The sequence below is a fragment of the Microtus pennsylvanicus genome, chromosome 20 (genome assembly GCF_037038515.1).
Source record: "Microtus pennsylvanicus isolate mMicPen1 chromosome 20, mMicPen1.hap1, whole genome shotgun sequence".
In the NCBI taxonomy this organism is placed as follows: Eukaryota; Metazoa; Chordata; class Mammalia; order Rodentia; family Cricetidae; genus Microtus; species Microtus pennsylvanicus.
In genome coordinates, this window is record NC_134598.1 from 36,038,871 (window position 1) to 36,057,054 (window position 18,184).

The window sequence follows — 18,184 nt, forward strand, 5'->3', positions numbered from 1 at the left end:
TCTGTGTAGCCCTGGCTGTCCTGGAACTCACGCTGTAGATCAGGCTGGCCTCGAACTGAGATCGGCCTGCTTTTGCCTCCCGAAAATGACAGGCAGAGCACAAAACTGGGGTCGAAAGCCATGAAGTTGTCACCAAGCCTAAACGTCCACCCACACATCCCAAAGCCGGACCGGAAACTCAGCGCCCACAACAGCTGACGTCAGCCCAGCGCTCCCCAGCCACCTCTGGTCCTCCACGTTTCCCGAAAGGCTACGCGGCGGCCGGCGTCACGTGACGGCGCACCGCCCCCTCTTCGGAGGGAGCCGGAAGTGCGCCCGGTGAGCTAGCGCCCCGTCCGTCCGCCGGCCGCCCCCGATCGCGTGGTGAGTTCTCCGCGCGCGCTCCGAGCGGCAGAGCGGGCGCCCGAGGGCCCCGGCACGAGCGGCCGCACCCTGAGCGGCGCCGCCATGGACGCGGAGGGCGCGCGCAGGTAACGCGGACGCTCGCGGCTGGGGTCGGCCCGGGGGCCGCGGCCCGCACAAAGGCCGGCCTGCGCGTGCGCGCTGGGGGCCGGCCCGCCTCTCCCCTCCCTTCCCCTCCCCTCCCCTCCCCCAGCCCGACGGGGTCCGCCGGGCCCGGGTACCCGCGAGCTTTAAAAGGCGGCGCCCGCGGCGCCCGCGGCCGCAGCCCCCGTACGCGGTTCTGCACCTTGGGTCACCGGGAGCAGTGATGATGCAGCGGGGGCGCGGTTGATGGGGTCGCCGGGTGGATGCTCTCGCTTGTGGAGTGTGCGTGTGTAATGTGCAAGGAAAGCGATCCAGTCATTGTACCTCTCCGGTGGCCCTGCAGAGGATGATGTCACGGGAGTGTTGCCGAAGTATAGGTCTGGAGATTAGACTCTTTTTTGTGGCTGTTGTTTTTGTTTTTCGAGACAGGGTTTCTCTGTAGCTTTGGAGCCTGTCCTGGAACTAGCTCTTGTAGACCAGGCTGGCCTCGAACTCACAGAGATCCACCTTCCTCTGCCTCCCGAGTGCTGGTATTAAAGGTTCGCTCCACCATCGCCTTTCTGATATAAGAAAAACAAGATGGCAGGACTTCCGCGGATAAACTGATGCCTGTTAACTTATTAGGCCTGGTGAAGAATTAGCGTGCCTCCCTCCGTAGCGAATTGGACAATGAACTTAGGCAAGACTTTCATCCTCTCTTCCCCCTGCTGTGCTGTCTTACACCTCTGTGAACGGGTCGTGGGGGCTGATGGCAGATCGCGAGACTGAAGTGAAAGCCTGGCTTACAGCTGAAAGTCTCAAGGACACACTATAGATCTATCTGTCCTCAACTCTGTTCCTCAACAGTTTACCAGCTGCAGGGTGCCACTGGCCTGTTGATGAAAGGGATGTCTGACCCAGCTTAACTTTCAGAGGGGTTTGTAGAACTGATGGATTGAATCAGTCTCATAAAATAAGAGCTAAATGAATGGGATAGTGAAGCATTAACAAAACGAGGCATAGTCTTATACAGAAATGCAGGGAAAACCATATAATAGCTTGTCTCCAGGAAGAGGGGAACTAACTACTCAATTTCATGCTGGTGCTGTATTTGGAGTTTTCAGTGTGTGTGTATGTGTGTGTGTGTTGAGAAACCACAGACAGCTGTAGGAATGAGTCCTGGGAACAGGGAGGGGAGTGAAGAAGGGGCCTAAGAGAGAAAGCAGTTTGAAAAGGAAAGAGGCCAGGGAGCAGTTGAGACCAACAGATAAGGGAAGAAAAGAACCGGCCTCTTTCATGGAGATTTAGAGATTGACACAGAATGGTAGGTCTAGGTCCTGTAATAGTTCATCACTTTCTTCCTGCATTAGAATCGCCTAGACAACACAGCTCCCGATCTGTCCTTAGGGTGTTTGCAGGGAAGTTAACTGAGGAGCTGCTCAGAGTGTGGTGGTGCCATCAGCAGTCGGTTGCTGGAGGCCTTTCCTTTGCAGGATCTCGGACGGCACTGCTCAGAAGAATGCCAGGATGAGAAAGGGCAAAGCAGATGTAGTAAGCCTGACAGGTAGTGGAAAGGGTTGTACGAAAGCACTTTTTATTGTTTTACTTTTAGTGTTTATTGTGCATGTGCGTGCGCCCACATGCGTACTCCGGCATGCCTATGTGTGGGGATGCCCAGGCGCCACAGCCCAAATACGGAGATCAGAGGACAATTGACTGGAGCTTGTTTTCTTCTTCCACCTTGTGGGTTCCAGATATCAGACTCAGGTTACCATTCTTGGTGGCAAGGATCTTTGTCTGCTGAACCATGTCCCTGGTCCAAGCTTGGTGGGGTGGTGCTTAGCGTAAAAGTGTAGCACACACCTAGGATGTGGATACAACTCAGGAGGTGTCTCCAGTGGCTGTGTATAACATTCTGTGTCTTTCTACTATCTAGCTGAAGGTATATCATTTACAACAAGGTTTAAAGACTAAATGAAAAGAGATATGCACACGTGTCTTAGTTACTGTTCTATTGCTGGGAAGGGACGCCATGACCGGCTTTTAAAAAAGAAAGCATTTAATTGGGGCTTGCTTAGAGTTTTATAGAGTTAGTCCATGATGGCACTGTAACTAAGAGCCTTGCCTCTGCCTCCTGAGTGCTGGGATTAAAGGCGTGCACCACCACCTCCTGGCTCTGCGCGCGCGCATTTTAAAGAAATAAAACTTTAAAAGAGATAGTTACTATTTTTCCTCACTGGTGCTGAACCTTTGAGGCAAAGTTCTGTTCTCTACGATTGGGCTCCTGTTGTCTTTGGTTTTGTTTGTTTTTTTTTTCCCCAAGAAAGAAAGGCTTTTGGATATTGCTTCATTTGAAGGCTTAGGTTTGGAGTGGGTTTTGGTTTTTCGCTTGATTTCTGTTTTGAGTCAGGGTCTGTCTGTAGCTGGCATTCACAGTCCTGCTTTCTCCTCTCCGGGGTTGGGATAACAGGTGCACTTCTCCCTTCCAGCAAGGCCTGCATACTTTACTTTTACACTTCATGAAGTGTAAGTCTTGTTCAGAAGACAGTACAGAGGTGTCTGTTTCTTCAGTTAAACAGATACTTATAATCCACCTCTACTGTCCAGGAAGTGACAAGCAACAACTAAAACACGCCAACAATAATTAAAACCAAGTCCAGTGGATTCATTAAAAAAGCACACCAACAGCCAGGCAGTGGTGGCACACACCTTTAATCCCAGCACTCGGGAGGCAGTAGCCAGGGCTACTCAGAGAAACCTTGTCTCAAAACAAACACACACATACAAACCAGAAGAAAACCTAAGTTACACTGTTAGGATGGGGAAATCTTTGTGCGAAGATGGGGATATAAATTTTATTTGTGAATATTTTTAATTCATATGGATTGATCAATCAAGACTTCACTAGAACTTCAAGACTATCCACTAGAAAGTTGCTGCGATCTAGTTTCAGAGAGAGTATAGGCGACTTGACAGGACTGGCGGCTTCAGTGGCACATCCGGTCACTTCACAGTGAGAGTCAGTTTGTGTGGTGAACGCTTGGTAAACGTCAGGGAGCAGCGCGCCCTGGGAGGGTCAGCTTTCCTCCTCGCCTGTTGTTTTTGAGTAATGACTACAGTCTGGCTATAAAATACCTGGATACTGAAGATCTGTCCACCCGATCACGTATACTCACAACTTGTTACCCGACTGTTCTTTCAGCTGTTCTCTGGAGCAGGGTCAGGGTTTTCACTCCTTTCCATTTCAACAAAGGATGGCCGAAGTTCCCAACATGGCGGTGACGATTGACCAGCAGATGCCAGCAGAAGCTCCTGCCCAGGAACCTGAACCTGTACCAGGTAGTTCTTAGCATGCTGTTTTAAAAGCACCCCCAATGCCTCCTCCCTTGGCAAAGCAGTAGTAAACACATGTTCCCCATCTGCACACGCGAGGCCTTACGTCACTAGCATCTGACTTGGGCTCAGGCCGCAGAACACCAACACGAGCTCTAAAGGTCGGTAAAGCGACATTCCATGAGTGACAGAGAAGAGAAGGTGCCATTGAGGGGGCAGAGTTGAGCGGTTGTGTGGATTCTGAAGTAGAGGAGGAAATGGTGGGCAGTGGGGCCAGATGAGGCAGTCAGGCTTGTGTTGACCCTAAGCAGTGGAGAGCTGTTGAGAGTGGGAGCAAGGAAGTGACTTAAATGGGCATTTTAAAGTCAGTCTGGAGGATAGATTAAGAGCAAGACAGGCTTGACGGCGGAGAGTGGATTAGAGACTGTTTATATAAGCTGAGGAAGATAGGAGGAAAATTGGGGAAATGGGGAAAGTTGGGAAATACTTGAGGTAGGATTGCTAGTCTAGAGTTACTGTATTTCATGTAAATGCCAAAGGAAAAGGAGAAGCCCAAAAGAAGCCTTGTCGTGGTCTAGTACATGATTATAATGACATACTTGACACTGGGTGACATTACTATATTTATGTGTGTTTTGCCTGTTTGTGTGTCTACACACATGTGTACCTGGTGCCCACAGAGGCCAGAAGAGGGCATCAGATCCCTGGAACTGAGGTGGCAGACAGTTGTGAGATGCCATGTGGGTGCTGAAAATTGAACTCAGGTCCTCTGGAGGGATAGCTGATCTGCTCTTAACCAGTGAGATATATTCCCAGCCCCTAGTGACATTTTTTTAAAAGTTTTATTGTGTTGTTTTATGTGTATGGGTGTTTTACATGCCTCTATGGTACCTTCAACTAGAAGAGGGTGAGATCCCTTGAACTGGAGTTACAGGTGGTTGTGAGCTGCCGTGCGAGTGCCAGGTCCCCTGCAAGAGCGGCCAGTGCTCTTAACCACTGAGCATCTCTCCAGCCCTGAGAAGGGGTTTGTGCACAGCTCTGCAGGTTCAGGGGCATGGCACCAGCATCCGCTCAGCTCTGGGGAAGACCTTGTGGTAGCTGGCACCACAGTGGCAGAGTGTGTGTAAGAGAGAGAATCCCATCCCCCACAAGAGCCCCAGAGACAGGGATCTGATAGTGCATACTGAGACGTTCCTCCAGCTAACCCAGGGGCCTTAAAGGTTCCACAGCTCCCAGAGGACTAAACATCAAACACGGGGCTTTTGGTGAACAGACTCAGGCATTATCAAAGCACTGTTGGTTATGGGAAGTGCCACACACTGGGATGAAGAATTAGAAGAGAAGCCAGGAGGTTGAAGGGATGGAGGTGGCGTAGTGGTGGCAGTATTTACATGAGGGATGTGCTCAGAGTTGGTGCATCGCTCCAGGGCTGCACCTCACTTTTTGGCTGGAGCTGCCTCCTGCCTGCTTCTGCCTCTTGAATGCTGGTATTAAAGATGTGCACCATCTTGTCCAGCTTTGTTCAAAAATCTGCTTATTTAATTATTCATGTACTGATAGAATTCCTATAAAGTGGTTCCCTGGGGAAACCAAGTGAGACTGTATAGGAAATCAGTCTGTGACTCACATAATGCAGGAGTCCGCTTGTGTGTTCCCGGCTGCCCAGATTCCCGAAATAATCGCACAGAAACTATATTATTTGTAATATTGTTTGGCCAATAGCTTAAGCGTATTTCTGGCTAACTCATATGTCCTAAACGAACCCATCTCCATTAATTTGTGTATTGCCATGTGGCGGTGCTTACTGGCAAAGTTTTGGCATGTCTCACTCTGGTGGCAGTGACTCCCCGACTCCGCCTTCCTTCTCCCAGCATTCAGTGTAGTTTTCCCCGCCTAGCTCTGTTCTGCCCTGCTCTGCTATAGCTCAAAGCAGCATCTGTATTAACCGATGGTGTTCACAGCACCCAGAGGGATCCCACTCAGTTACATGTGCCTGGATGGAGAGGAAAGGGGACACATTGCAGAAGCCAGCATGGGGAAATCGGATAGCACGGGTGTTCATGGCTGGCTGCTGTGGAGGTCCACATTCTGTAAATCCCTGTGTTTCAGAGGCTCCAAAGAGAAGGAAAAGAAAAACCAGAGCATCAGAACCCCAGGACCCCGTGGAACCCAAAAAACCTGCTGGGTCAAAAAGATCTGGCAAGTCCACAAAGTCAAAAGAGAAACAGGAGAAGATCACTGACGCATTTAAAGTGAAGCGGAAAGTGGACCGCTTCAACGGGGTTTCCGAAGCCGAGCTGCTCACCAAGACACTGCCCGACATCTTGACCTTCAATCTGGACATTGTGATCGTAAGAGTCTTTGTCCTTCCTGACAGTAAATATCGCTAGAGGATTAACTTAGCGGTGGTTCCTACAAATCACATTCTTCTGAACAGGTTTCTGAGACCCTTCTGGGGCTGAGTGGTGTTACCTTTGTGAAATTGTGTTGCGTGGGGTGAATAGGAGGTAAGCCTGAGATGGGGCTGCCTGTATTCACACCTCCCAACAAGGGAGGCCACGGGCAAGCCTTCATCTTAGGCTGGCAGGACGTGGCTCAGACTGGCTGCTGGAAGATCCACCTCTTCCCTGAATGAAAGCAGCGTGTCTCAGTACAGGGTCCAATTGGCCTTTTGAAAATAGCAAATTTTAGCCGGGCGGTGGTGGCGCACGCCTTTAATCCCAGCACTCGGGAGGCAGAGGCAGGCGGATCTCTGTGAGTTCGAGACCAGCCTGGTCTACAAGAGCTAGTTCCAGGATAGGCTCCAAAACCACAGAGAAACCCTGTCTCGAAAAACCAAAAAGAAAAAAAGAAAATAGCAAATTTTAGAAAGAAGTTTCTCTATGCTGCAGTAATTATAATCAATTCCATTTTATCTGGCACTCCTGTATAAAAGTCCGAAGGCTTAAGCCTGACTTTTTGTTTTCTCTTTTAGCATGTTATAATAGTGCAGTATACCAGGCTTCATTGTGTTATATGTATATGGTGTGCTTTGTGTTTACCCCCCAGCTACCCTCTTGTCCTTCCTTCCCTGATCCTTTTTCTTATTAAATGCTCTACCTTTTCTTTTTTTCTTTTTCTGTTTTTTTTTAAAGATTTATTTATTTATTATGTATATGACATTTGGCCTTACGCCAGAAGAGGGCGCCAGATATCATTACAGATGGTTGTTGAGCCACCATGTGGTTGCTGGGAATTGAACTCAGGACCTCTGGAAGAGCAGCTGGTGCTCTTAACCACTGAGCCATCTCTCCAGCCCCCTGGCTTTTTGTTTTGTTTTGTTTTGTTTTTTTGAGACAGAGTTTCTCTGTGTAGTCCTGACTGTCCTTTAATTTGCTCTGTAGACCAAGTTGCCCTTGAACACAGAGATCCACCTGCCTCTGCCTCCCTAAAGGCATGTGCCACCATAGCCCAGCTTTCTTTTTTTTTTCTTTTTTCCTTTTCTCATATCTAGACCACAGTTTCCTCTCCCTCCCCTCTTCCCAGCCTCCCCCCCCCCCCCCCACCAGATCCACCTCTCTCTCCACCTCTGTCAGAAAAGGGCAGGCCTCCGGAAGGGCATCAACCAGACGTGGCATAACAAGCTACTCAGGTCAGGCACAGGCCATCCTGTCTAGGCTGGACAAGGCAGCACAGTAGGAGGGAAAGGACCCTACAAGTAGGCCAAAGAGTCAGAGGTAGCCCCCGCTCATTTATTGTTTAATAGACACTTTTTAAAAGGAAGAACTTAAGACCTATTTTTACAGATAAAACTGTTTATTTTGTTTTGTAGATTGGCATCAACCCGGGACTGATGGCTGCTTACAAAGGGCACCACTACCCTGGACCTGGGAACCATTTCTGTAAGTTCTACTTCCACTTTAGAATGAGCTGTTCTTATTAGGATTAATGGGCTGACTTTATGAAGATGATAGCAGCGAGGGCTCATTCTTCCCTAGTGAGCTGGCACTGCTACTACTGTGTGCCCTGCATATGTAAGAAGTTCATATGTGTTGCTCTGCGTATGTAAGATGTTCATACGTGTTCCTCTGCGTATGTAAGATGTTCATACGTGTTCCTCTGCGTATGTAAGATGTTCATACGTGTTCCTCTGCATATGTAAGAAGTTCGTACGTGTTGCTCTGCGTATGTAAGATGTTCATACGTGTTCCTCTGCGTATGTAAGAAGTTCGTACGTGTTGCTCTGCGTATGTAAGATGTTCGTACGTGTTCCTCTGCGTATGTAAGATGTTCATACGTGTTCCTCTGCGTATGTAAGAAGTTCGTACGTGTTGCTCTGCGTATGTAAGATGTTCGTACGTGTTCCTCTGCGTATGTAAGAAGTTCGTACGTGTTCCTCTGCGTATGTAAGATGTTCATACGTGTTCCTCTGCGTATGTAAGAAGTTCGTACGTGTTGCTCTGCGTATGTAAGATGTTCGTACGTGTTCCTCTGCGTATGTAAGAAGTTCGTACGTGTTCCTCTGCGTATGTAAGATGTTCGTACGTGTTCCTCTGCATATGTAAGATGTTCGTACGTGTTCCTCTGCGTATGTAAGAAGTTCGTACGTGTTGCTCTGCGTATGTAAGAAGTTCGTACGTGTTCCTCTGCGTATGTAAGAAGTTCGTACGTGTTCCTCTGCGTATGTAAGATGTTCGTACGTGTTCCTCTGCGTATGTAAGAAGTTCGTACGTGTTCCTCTGCATATGTAAGAAGTTCGTACGTGTTCCTCTGCGTATGTAAGAAGTTCGTACGTGTTCCTCTGCGTATGTAAGAAGTTCGTACGTGTTCCTCTGCGTATGTAAGAAGTTCGTACGTGTTCCTCTGCGTATGTAAGAAGTTCATACGTGTTCCTCTGCATATGTAAGATGTTCGTACGTGTTCCTCTGCGTATGTAAGAAGTTCGTACGTGTTGCTCTGCGTATGTAAGAAGTTCGTACGTGTTCCTCTGCGTATGTAAGAAGTTCATACGTGTTCCTCTGCGTATGTAAGAAGTTCGTACGTGTTCCTCTGCGTATGTAAGAAGTTCATACGTGTTCCTCTGCGTATGTAAGAAGTTCGTACGTGTTCCTCTGCGTATGTAAGAAGTTCATACGTGTTCCTCTGCGTATGTAAGAAGTTCGTATGTGTTGCTCTGAGTATGTAAGATGTTCGTATGTGTTGCTCTGCGTATGGAAGACGTTCACACAGACGCTTCACCACTGCCTACTAGAGCAGTGCATGTGTCAAGAAACACTCCTTATCAAAGAGTTAAGATTCCAGATGTTGGGGGCTGGAGAGATGGCTCAGTGGTTAAGAGCATTGCCTGCTCTTCCAAAGGTCCTGAGTTCAATTCCCGGCAACCACATGGTGGCTCACAACCATCTGGAATGAGGTCTGGTGCCCTCTTCTGGCCTGCAGACATACACACAGACAGAATATTGTATACATAATAATTAAATAAATATTTTTTAAAAAAAAAAAAAAGATTCCAGATGTTTAGGCCCTAAGTCATAATGTACTTCTGAAACTAGCACCATATCGTCCCTGTTATTATTTTTTTAATTCTGAGAAAGAATGTTTAGTCTAGAGGGCAGTCCAAAGGCAGATGGTGGCAGTACCAGTAACTGGGAGAACACGGTTTGAAGCTGTGTGTGCAAAGATGCTAGTTTCTTGTAGGAAAGTATTGGTTATTAACATCATAGAGGTTAGCATGGTATCCAGCCTGCTTTCATTATTTAGTATGGGATTAGAACTGGGTTGTAAGTCCTTTGTCTCCCTCCAGGTGTAGTGTAGACTATTCCATCAATTTCTTTGTAAAAGCTTTCTGCCTTCTGCGGAAGTGACAGAGTCCTCTTTTCCCAGGGAAGTGTCTGTTCATGTCAGGACTGAGTGAGGTTCAGCTGAACCACATGGATGACCACACCTTACCTGGGAAGTACGGCATCGGCTTCACCAACATGGTGGAGAGGACGACGCCAGGCAGCAAGGATCTGTCCAGGTAGCTGTAGAGCCGGAGCTTATGGTTGTGCGGGCTCTCGGGTCCTGGGGACATTGGTGCATGACGGTCATTGAGACCTGCCTGAAGGTAGCACGCTGTGTACTCTCTGTGTTTGTGTTTCAATTTTAGTAAGGAATTCCGGGAAGGAGGACGAATCCTAGTGCAGAAACTGCAGAAATACCAGCCACGAATAGCGGTGTTTAATGGAAAATGTAAGATTTACTTCTACAGTTTTATATTTTCTCTATGCTAATGTCAAGGGCAGTGTTAAATATGCTTGTGTTATTCTATTTTAGGTATTTATGAAATTTTCAGTAAGGAAGTTTTTGGAGTAAAGGTTAAGAACTTGGAATTTGGGCTTCAACCCCACAAGATCCCAGACACAGAAACCGTAAGTCCTCCGAGTACATTGGAGACCAGGGCTTCTGGCCAGTTGTCCCCGTTGTTCAGACATGGCCGTTTTGTCATGAGAAAAGCCCTGTCCTAGTAAATAAGTATCAGCTTACACTTCCAGGTGCGATGAGAGTTTTATTTAAAAGTATTTGTCAGCTAAATGTCAGAGGACCTGGCTCACAGGACATTCAGAATATCCTCAATGGCAGTTACTTAAGGATTTAGATGTACATATAAACACAAGCCTCACTGGTAGGATTAACTACTTCGTTTGTGTGTTTAATACTTGCTAGACAACATCCAGCCACCTTTCTGTTGGCCCTGTCACATAATCTCATATCATGAGATAGTCCTGTGGGTGGTTTTTTTTAACATTTATTTATCTACTTACTTATTTTTTATGTGTATGGGTGTTTTGCTTGCATATATGTCTGTGTACACGTGTGCAGTCCTAACGGAGGCCAGAAGAGGACACCAGATTTCCTGGGACTGGAGATACAATTGTGAGCCACCATGTGGGTCTTCTGTAAGAGCGATCAGTGCTCTTGACCACTGAGTTACCTTCAGTCCTATACAGTGATTTTCTTTTTTTTTTATTTTTTTTTTATACAGTGATTTTCTAACTAGTTCCCACAGAGTCTTTGCTGCAGACATGTGCTCCAGTTTTGTTTAGTACTTAAGAATATAGGCGTTTGGCTGTCTTGTTTTATTTTGTTGTGCTGAGGTCTTTGTGTGCATCGGGCAGTTACTGTACCACTTAGCTATACCCTGGCCCTTTTCAAGATAGATTTCATATGGTGCTCTTTTATTATTCAGTGTCCGGGGGTGGGGAGGCTGGTATTGGGGATTGAACCTAGGTTTCTCACATTCCAGGCAAATGCTCTGCTACTGAGTTAAGTCCACAGCCTTCTTTTTACTTTTTGTTTTGAGATAGTCTCAATAAGTTGCCCCAAGTTGTCTTCAGATTGCTCTACAGTTGCGGCTGGCCTTGAATTGCTATCCTCCTGAGGAGAGGACGGGATTATAAACCTGTGCTACCAGGCCTGCCCTGGACACAGCTTATTTCTTTATTAAGTATACAGTATTCTGTCTGTGTGTATGCCTGCAGGCCCAAAGAGGGCACCAGATCTCATTACAGATGGTTGTGAGCCACCATGTGGTTGCTGGGAATCGAACTCAGGACCTTTGGAAGAGCAGGCAGTGCTCTTAACCTCTGAGCCATTTCTCAGCCCCCTGGACACAGCTTTTTAAAAACCACATGGTGTACACTGAGGCCGAGGCAGACAGATCTCTGTGGTTTGAGGCCAGCCTGGTCTACAAAGCAAGGTCCAGGACAGCCAGAGATGTTATACAGAGAAACTTTGTCATTTTAATTCTATATATATTAGCAGTTAAGAAAATGCCTCATGGGCCTGGCAGGATGGTCATTGAATTGGTTAAGACATTTTCTGACATGTGTGGGAGGAGGAGAACTGCCTCCCGCGTGTTGTCTGTCCTCTGACCCCACTTGTACACGCTACATACCTGCCCCTCACACCCAGAATAAGAAGGGGCCTCTTAGGCTAGTCTGGTCTGGATAATTCTTCACATGAACCTGCCCCTTCCCAGGTCAGTGACAGCCAAGAAGTAACTATAGCAACTATGGCAGTCCTCTCGGTGGCCCTGCACTTAGTGTACTCTTTACCACGAAAGAAGAAGCTGTTGATGTTTGTAGTGACTTAGCGCAAAGAGAAAACAATTTACTCTTCTTTTACTTTGTGTGGGTGTGGTGGGGGCGTTGAGGGTGGGGCTCACTATGTAGATCAGGCTGTGCCTCTGCCCCCCTGAGTGCTCGGATTAAAGCACCATCATACCCAGCCTGTCTACTCTGGGTCATTTAATTGAATGTGCTGTTATAAAGCATGCTAACATACCAGTTAGGAGTTTCTTTAAACATGCTGTAATCAAAGAAAAGTAATTATATGATGAGGAAACCTCAAAGGAAATAATTACATAATAAAGAAACCAACTTTAAAAATCCCCATAAATACAGTAGTGCATGCCTCACTTATGTGTAGAGAGGACAAAGCAACTTGTGCTCATTGAAGGACAGTTTGTCAACAACCAAAATGATAAATATGTCTTTTCCTGTAGCTGTCTGGGAGCATTCCCAGAGTTAATGATAGAAGAAGGCAGACTACCTGAACTGCAGTCAGCTCTGGTTAGTAGGTTAGAAGAGAGTTGGCTCTGGTTAGTAGGTTAGAAGAGGGTTGGCTCTGGTTAGTAGGTTAGAAGAGGGTTGGCTCTGGTTAGTGGGTTAGAAGAGAGTTGGCTCTGGTTAGTAGGTTAGAAGAGGGTTGGCTCTGGTTAGTAGGTTAGAAGAGGGTTGGCTCTGGTTAGTGGATTAGAAGAGAGTTGGCTCTGGTTAGTAGGTTAGAAGAGGGTTGGCTCTGGTTAGTGGGTTAGAAGAGGCCTTTAGCCTTGCCCTCTGGTCAGGACATCTCTGAGATGCACTGCTGAGCGAAGGAAGAGCACATTGTGCTTGGTGTTTATTAAAGGAGGCCCTGGGTGCCTCTGGTCACCCACGCACACTTGATGTTTATTAAAGGAGGCCCTGGGTGCCTCTGGTCCCCACGCACACTTTGGGAACTCAGGAGTGACGCCCCAGCCGAGGGAGCTAGGCCATAGAGACAGCTGGGAGCGGCTTCTCCGTCGGTGCTGCACTCTTTTGTTCCTTTCGAATTGTGAGATGCGGGTTTACTGTAAAAAGACAAAACTTGAGAGGAATGCTGGGGGAGCCATCTTTTTTAAGTACCAATTAAGCCAATTAAACCTAAGTTTTTCTAACCAGAGTATGAGTAGATTCAGTTCAATGTTAAAATCTTATACTTGAAACCTTGTCGATCCCAGCTCTGCTACGTCATGCCGTCTTCCAGTGCCAGGTGTGCCCAGTTCCCTCGCGCCCAGGACAAGGTGCACTACTACATTAAGCTGAAGGACTTAAGAGACCAGCTGAAGGGCATTGAACGGAACACGGACGTTCAGGAGGTGCAGTACACGTTTGACCTGCAGCTCGCACAAGGTTTGTTCCCTTCCCTTCCCTTATCAATTTCTTGTGTACAGAAGAGAAAGGAAGTTGTGGATTTAAAGCAGGAGGAAGGGAAATTACGACCAGATGCTGTGGTGATGGACTCTAGTGTCTGTTCACATCTCCTCGTACCACAGCTTCCCCTGTTCTGGGTCTAAGGAGCAACCTCCCTGCCTCCCAGTTTCCGAGCTAATTTAGTATATGTTACAAAGAATTTTAAGAAAAATAGCAAATGGGGTTGGAGAGATGGATGGCTCGCTCAGTGAGTAAAACAAAACTGTTTGCTCTTGGAGATGAGGTTTGGTTCTCAGAACCCACTTCGGGCAGTTCACAGCCCCCTGACACTCCAGTTCCAGGGGATCCATTGCCCTCTGGCTCCTTGGTCACCTGCATGCGTATGGGCTCATGCCACTCACACACACACACACGAGTAAAAATAACAAATCTTTATATGACTCAGCTGAATTTGCATAGAAAACTCCACACAACCCCAGTTTCACTCATCTTCCACCTTCCCACAGAGGATGCGAAGAAGATGGCTGTTAAGGAAGAGAAGTATGACCCGGGCTACGATGCAGCGTATGGCAGTGCGTACAGCGGAAACCCGTGTGATAGTGAACCCTGCAGCCTTCCTTCCAATGGGATAAGTATGTTCCCTCCAGAGGACTGGGAGGTGATGGGAATGTAACAGAAACAGAAAGGAATTGTTGGTGTAGGAATACTAATACTATTACAATTAAGTGACTAAAGGTTTTCACATCATTTTCCTGAGTCATGGCTTCTAAACCAACCCATTCCATCTACTTCTGAACAACAAATGATCTGAGAATCTAGTAGAAACTTGACATTGATCTGAAAAACTCGCTTAGTATTTTAATAATTCTTCTTTAATGCCTTTCCCTTCCCAGCAGCCAACAGTGCGGAGCTGAGAGGAGAAGTGGCTCCCGGCCACATTGCAAATGGGCAGTGGATGGCGCAGCCGTGCACAGACCAGACCCCGTCGTTCAGTAACTATGGGACACACGAGCAGGAAGGAAGCCATGCTTGATGGCGGCGCTTCTCAGCTCTGCCCGGTGCTGCAGTTTTAATGCAGTCGGCAGGACCTCGAGCCTCGGTCTCCTGAAGACTTAGAATAGTTCCTTATGCTAGGGTGTAATTCTGTATGGAGCAGCTGTCTGTACGGTAGAGTCAACTGTATGAGCCTGTGTAGTTTGGAAGGAAAAAATGGGCTGTTTTGTACCTGAGTTTTGTATTTGAATTACCCATCATTCCAGCTTTTTATATACTATATTTGATTTATGAAGAAACGGGTTTTCTTTGGGAAGTCAGTTTGGTGTAATTTTAAAACGCAGCAGTCTGAATATTTATAGCTGATTCTTGACTGTGCATACCTATATATGCCCTTATCCCTTTTAAAGCCTCAGAAGGGCATGTCAGTAAGAATCAGAGTAGGAAAAGGCAGATGTGCTGATGTCTACCTGAGAAGCTAACCCACCACCAGTGGAGCCTGGTTAGTTTCGGGAGCTGGGGTTGGAGTCACACTCTCCAAATGCTGTGTATGGCAGTTGCTTAGTACTAGAAGCAGAGTGTAGCCTGGCCATGGGGCCTGAGCCCTGCCTTTGGCCTCTCACTCCTGGGTGTTGGTCCTCTCAGAGGCAGAAACTGCTGAGCTGATAGGTTCCTGAGAACACAGTAGACCTTTTACAGTTTGCCAATCGTGTATTTTACTGAATTTCCCCATCAGTGTTTATCACTCTTCTGATTTGTGATAAGAAATGAACTTTCAGGGTGAGCGACATGGTGCTGGAGGTCTTTAATAATTCTTTTTAAACTGGTGCTATGTGTGCATGGGATGTACTAAGATTTTAGTCAATAATTTAAAAATTACTGTCATTTTGTTACTGCGGACTGAGTGAACCTCATGAACAGGCCGACTTCCAAGTTGTTTCCTTTTGTAAATGTGTTTATCACCACCTCTACTTTAGTCCAAAGCTCTTTTTCTACCATAACTCCCAGCCATAATCTGTGGAGTATCTGTCCTCTGTGTGCTGTGAACCTCTGTGGTCTGTTATGCATTTTCCATGGTGCTACAAATCATCTAGCCCATTAGGGCTGGTGGATATAAAACTGCGTATTCAGAAATGCCTCTTGGATCATCCTGATCGCTCATGAATATTCTGTCTTGATGCGTACGTACCCAAGGAGCATGCTGGTTTGTAGTATGAAATGTCCATGAGCTTTTTATTATATTCCACAGTCCTTCCTTCTATAAATAAGAGAAGCAGTTCCTTGTGAATCATAACATGCCTTTTAGCTGTAGCAATGATGGGTTTTATTTTTTCTTAAGTCTAGGTCAAGCTGTGTACGAGTCATGTTATTTATTTTTTTCACAAATAAAAACTTTATTTATGACAATCATAAGCATTGCACACAGCTCAGAATCGTCACATGGCAGAGCAGAGAACTCTGGGCTCTGTTTAGCTGCTCTCCTCTCTTCCTTGCAGCTATAAGTCTGACAGAGGTGGTGGCCTGGACAGCTGCAGTTCTCAGTTTCTCAGACTGGTACCAGGGTCAAATCCAGGGTCCAGTGTGTGGTACCCAAGGCTATACGACTGAGGCACCTCCTCTGCCCTATGGCTCTTTATCTAACAAGTAGAAAGCGCCAAGGAATTCTGTTTTAGAATATGAGAGACAGTTGGCAGTTACATGAACTGGTCTGAACAGGCTCCTAAGCTAAGGCATGTTTTTACCTTGATAAAGTAGTGACCTAACCAAATCAGAAGGTGCTTAGACTTTCCAGACAGTGAACGCAGGGGTGGCCTCTGTAGCCCCCCCTTTCCTGTGAACTGTATCTCACGCACACTCTCACGCCAGGCTTCTGCTCGGGCTTGCTGCACGAGGGAACCGCTTGTGTTCAGAAAAGGACGCAGGTTGTCTCACAACTAGTAGGACCTTGACATGGGAAACGTAGGCGAGAACCCCAAGAACAGGTCTCAAAAAAGCAGAGCTGGACAGGACAGTAGGTGAAAGCCACTTTAGTTCTGAGCTTTAGGGCAAGAATGTATTTTCGGAGCTATAGTACACAGAGAACAGATTCTCCAAATTATGAGAAGACGAGCTTTTGACTAAAGAGGAGGTGATGAACACATTTACAAAAGGAAACAAGTCGGGAGTCAAAGAATCAGCAGGATCGTTGGGCTTTAGTCAGAACCAGGTTTCTGCGAGCTTCCAGAACCTTTGCTTTCCTCTCCTGGCGTTCTTGCTCATGCTTCTCGTGTTCTTTCCTGGTGTGGACATGGCTGTAAGTAAGCTAACTCTTCTTGCATACTTCTTCAGAGAACTATTTTCTTCAGATTGCCCCGAGGTTTCACCTTGTCCTTGCGTGGCTTGTAGTTGAGGGGACGAGACAAGCCTGCCTGGAGATCAAACACCAGTTTCTTACTAGAGCCTGGAGTCTGTGCTGCTTCAGCGTCAGCTTGAATGGGGTAATAACTGCAGTAGTAGAATTCCTCTCTGTGGTCCAACTTAGAGGTCCCGAACACAGCCTGGCCTTTGAAGCACTCCCAGGTGGGGTCACATGTGGAGACTTCGTTGTTCTGAGGTTTTGCTCTTCTTAATTCTATAAATAGTAGGGTCACTTCTTTCCTCAGAATGATCCTGGAAGTTAGGAACTCCACGGACTGTCTTGTGCCTCTTTCTTGCTTTGGTGACATAACTGGTTCCTTCAGCTTGCTCCTCACAGTTAATTTGTATCTCTGTCTCAGCACAGGAGACTGCAGAAGACTGATTCTCAGCGGATTTTTACCTTTTTCCCCCTTGTTTCTGGATTCAGGTGGGCTTTCAAGGCTCTTAACTTGTCTGCCCTCAGGGTAGCCCGGACACCCAGCCTTTTGGCTAAATTTTGCAGGTCACTGTACTTGAAGGAGTCCAGCTCCTCTGCAGAGGGGACGGTCATCACATTCTACAATCCTGGCGACACCCAGAAAAGCAGCCAGACAACTCAAACAGCACCGATCAAAACTGGCAGCTGAGTCATGTGCCGCTAAGATGTTCTGCACTGCTGTTTACATGGACACTTTGTGCGGGTGCTCTAAGTGCCTTGCGTCAGGGATCAGGATCAACTGAACCACTGTTGTCAGGGGACTGTAAAGCATGGAACTATGAATTGCTTCGGTAATAACTGTTGTAGCTTTACCATAGGCTTCCTTGAGTAGAGAAATCCCTTTAAATTATGACTGGAGAATGGGTGAGGGATGAGTAGTAAATGCTGATGTCTCCTGCACATGACAGCATGGGAGTTTTTCACCGAGACTTTACATTCACATGAAGTTTTCATGGTTTGACAATAAACGTTAAGAATGGTCATACTTAAGGTGCAGACTTTTCTGTAGCAAGACTGAATGTGTTCTTCCTTGCTTTAGACCTGAAGACAGTTTTCTTCCTATTGTATTTAACTGGTAGAATAATGCATGAGAAAAATCATAAAAACTTGAATATTTTATTTGTGCATATATATATTTTTTTGTTTTGGTTGTATTTTTCGAGACAAGGTTTCTCTGTGTAGCCCTAGCTGTCCTAGAATTCACTCTGTAGACTATGCTGGTCTCTTAAGTCGACAGTGATTCTCCTGCCTCTGCCTGCTGGGATCAAAGGCATACACCACCACCTGGCAATATCTATAACTTTTAGTTTTTATACAAAAACTGGCAACCTTTTAAAAAAAATTGAAAAACCTTTAGCCAGGCATGGTGGCACGTGCCTTTAATTCCAGTACGAAGGAGGCAGAACATACAGATCTTTTGACTTTGATGCCAGCCTGGTTGATAAGTAGCTTCTAAGCCAGTCAGGGCTAGAGAGAGAGAGAGAGACCCCCATCTTAAAACCAAAACAAACAAGAACAGATACAAAAATACCTAACTGCCGGGCGG

General features: G+C 46.7%; 2 protein-coding genes across 4 annotated transcripts in view; one reads left to right on the forward strand and one right to left on the reverse strand.

Moving 5' to 3' along the window:
- The first annotated feature begins 183 nt into the window (after positions 1-183).
- On the forward strand, positions 184-18,176 carry Tdg (thymine DNA glycosylase). 3 transcript variants are annotated; one of them, XM_075954658.1, is made up of 10 exons: positions 184-470; positions 3,668-3,804; positions 5,908-6,149; positions 7,610-7,679; positions 9,661-9,796; positions 9,926-10,008; positions 10,093-10,187; positions 13,079-13,250; positions 13,778-13,903; positions 14,168-18,176. In XM_075954658.1, exons 1-10 carry the CDS (start codon positions 448-450, stop codon positions 14,302-14,304), a joined length of 1,221 nt encoding a protein of 406 aa, XP_075810773.1. In that variant the 5' UTR covers positions 184-447; the 3' UTR covers positions 14,305-18,176. The 3 variants fall into 3 exon arrangements, with proteins under 3 accessions (XP_075810773.1, XP_075810774.1, XP_075810772.1); XM_075954659.1 differs by having other exon boundaries at positions 239-363; positions 14,165-18,176; XM_075954657.1 differs by having other exon boundaries at positions 251-470; positions 14,165-18,176.
- Positions 18,037-18,184, reverse strand: part of Glt8d2 (glycosyltransferase 8 domain containing 2) — a 21,960-nt gene continuing 21,812 nt past the window's right edge. Inside the window, exon 11 of the transcript XR_012908656.1 lies at positions 18,037-18,169. The gene's annotated coding sequence lies outside the window, so the exon portion shown is untranslated. The remainder of the gene's footprint in view (positions 18,170-18,184) is intronic.

Bases quoted from the DNA above. Each gene is read 5' to 3' on its own strand.
- Tdg (XM_075954657.1), top strand. From the start codon at position 448: ATGGACGCGGAGGGCGCGCGCAG. The intron at 7,680-9,660 runs GTAAGTTCTACT...CTCTTTTCCCAG, and splicing joins TGGACCTGGGAACCATTTCT to GGAAGTGTCTGTTCATGTCA. The intron at 9,797-9,925 runs GTAGCTGTAGAG...TTTCAATTTTAG, and splicing joins GGCAGCAAGGATCTGTCCAG to TAAGGAATTCCGGGAAGGAG.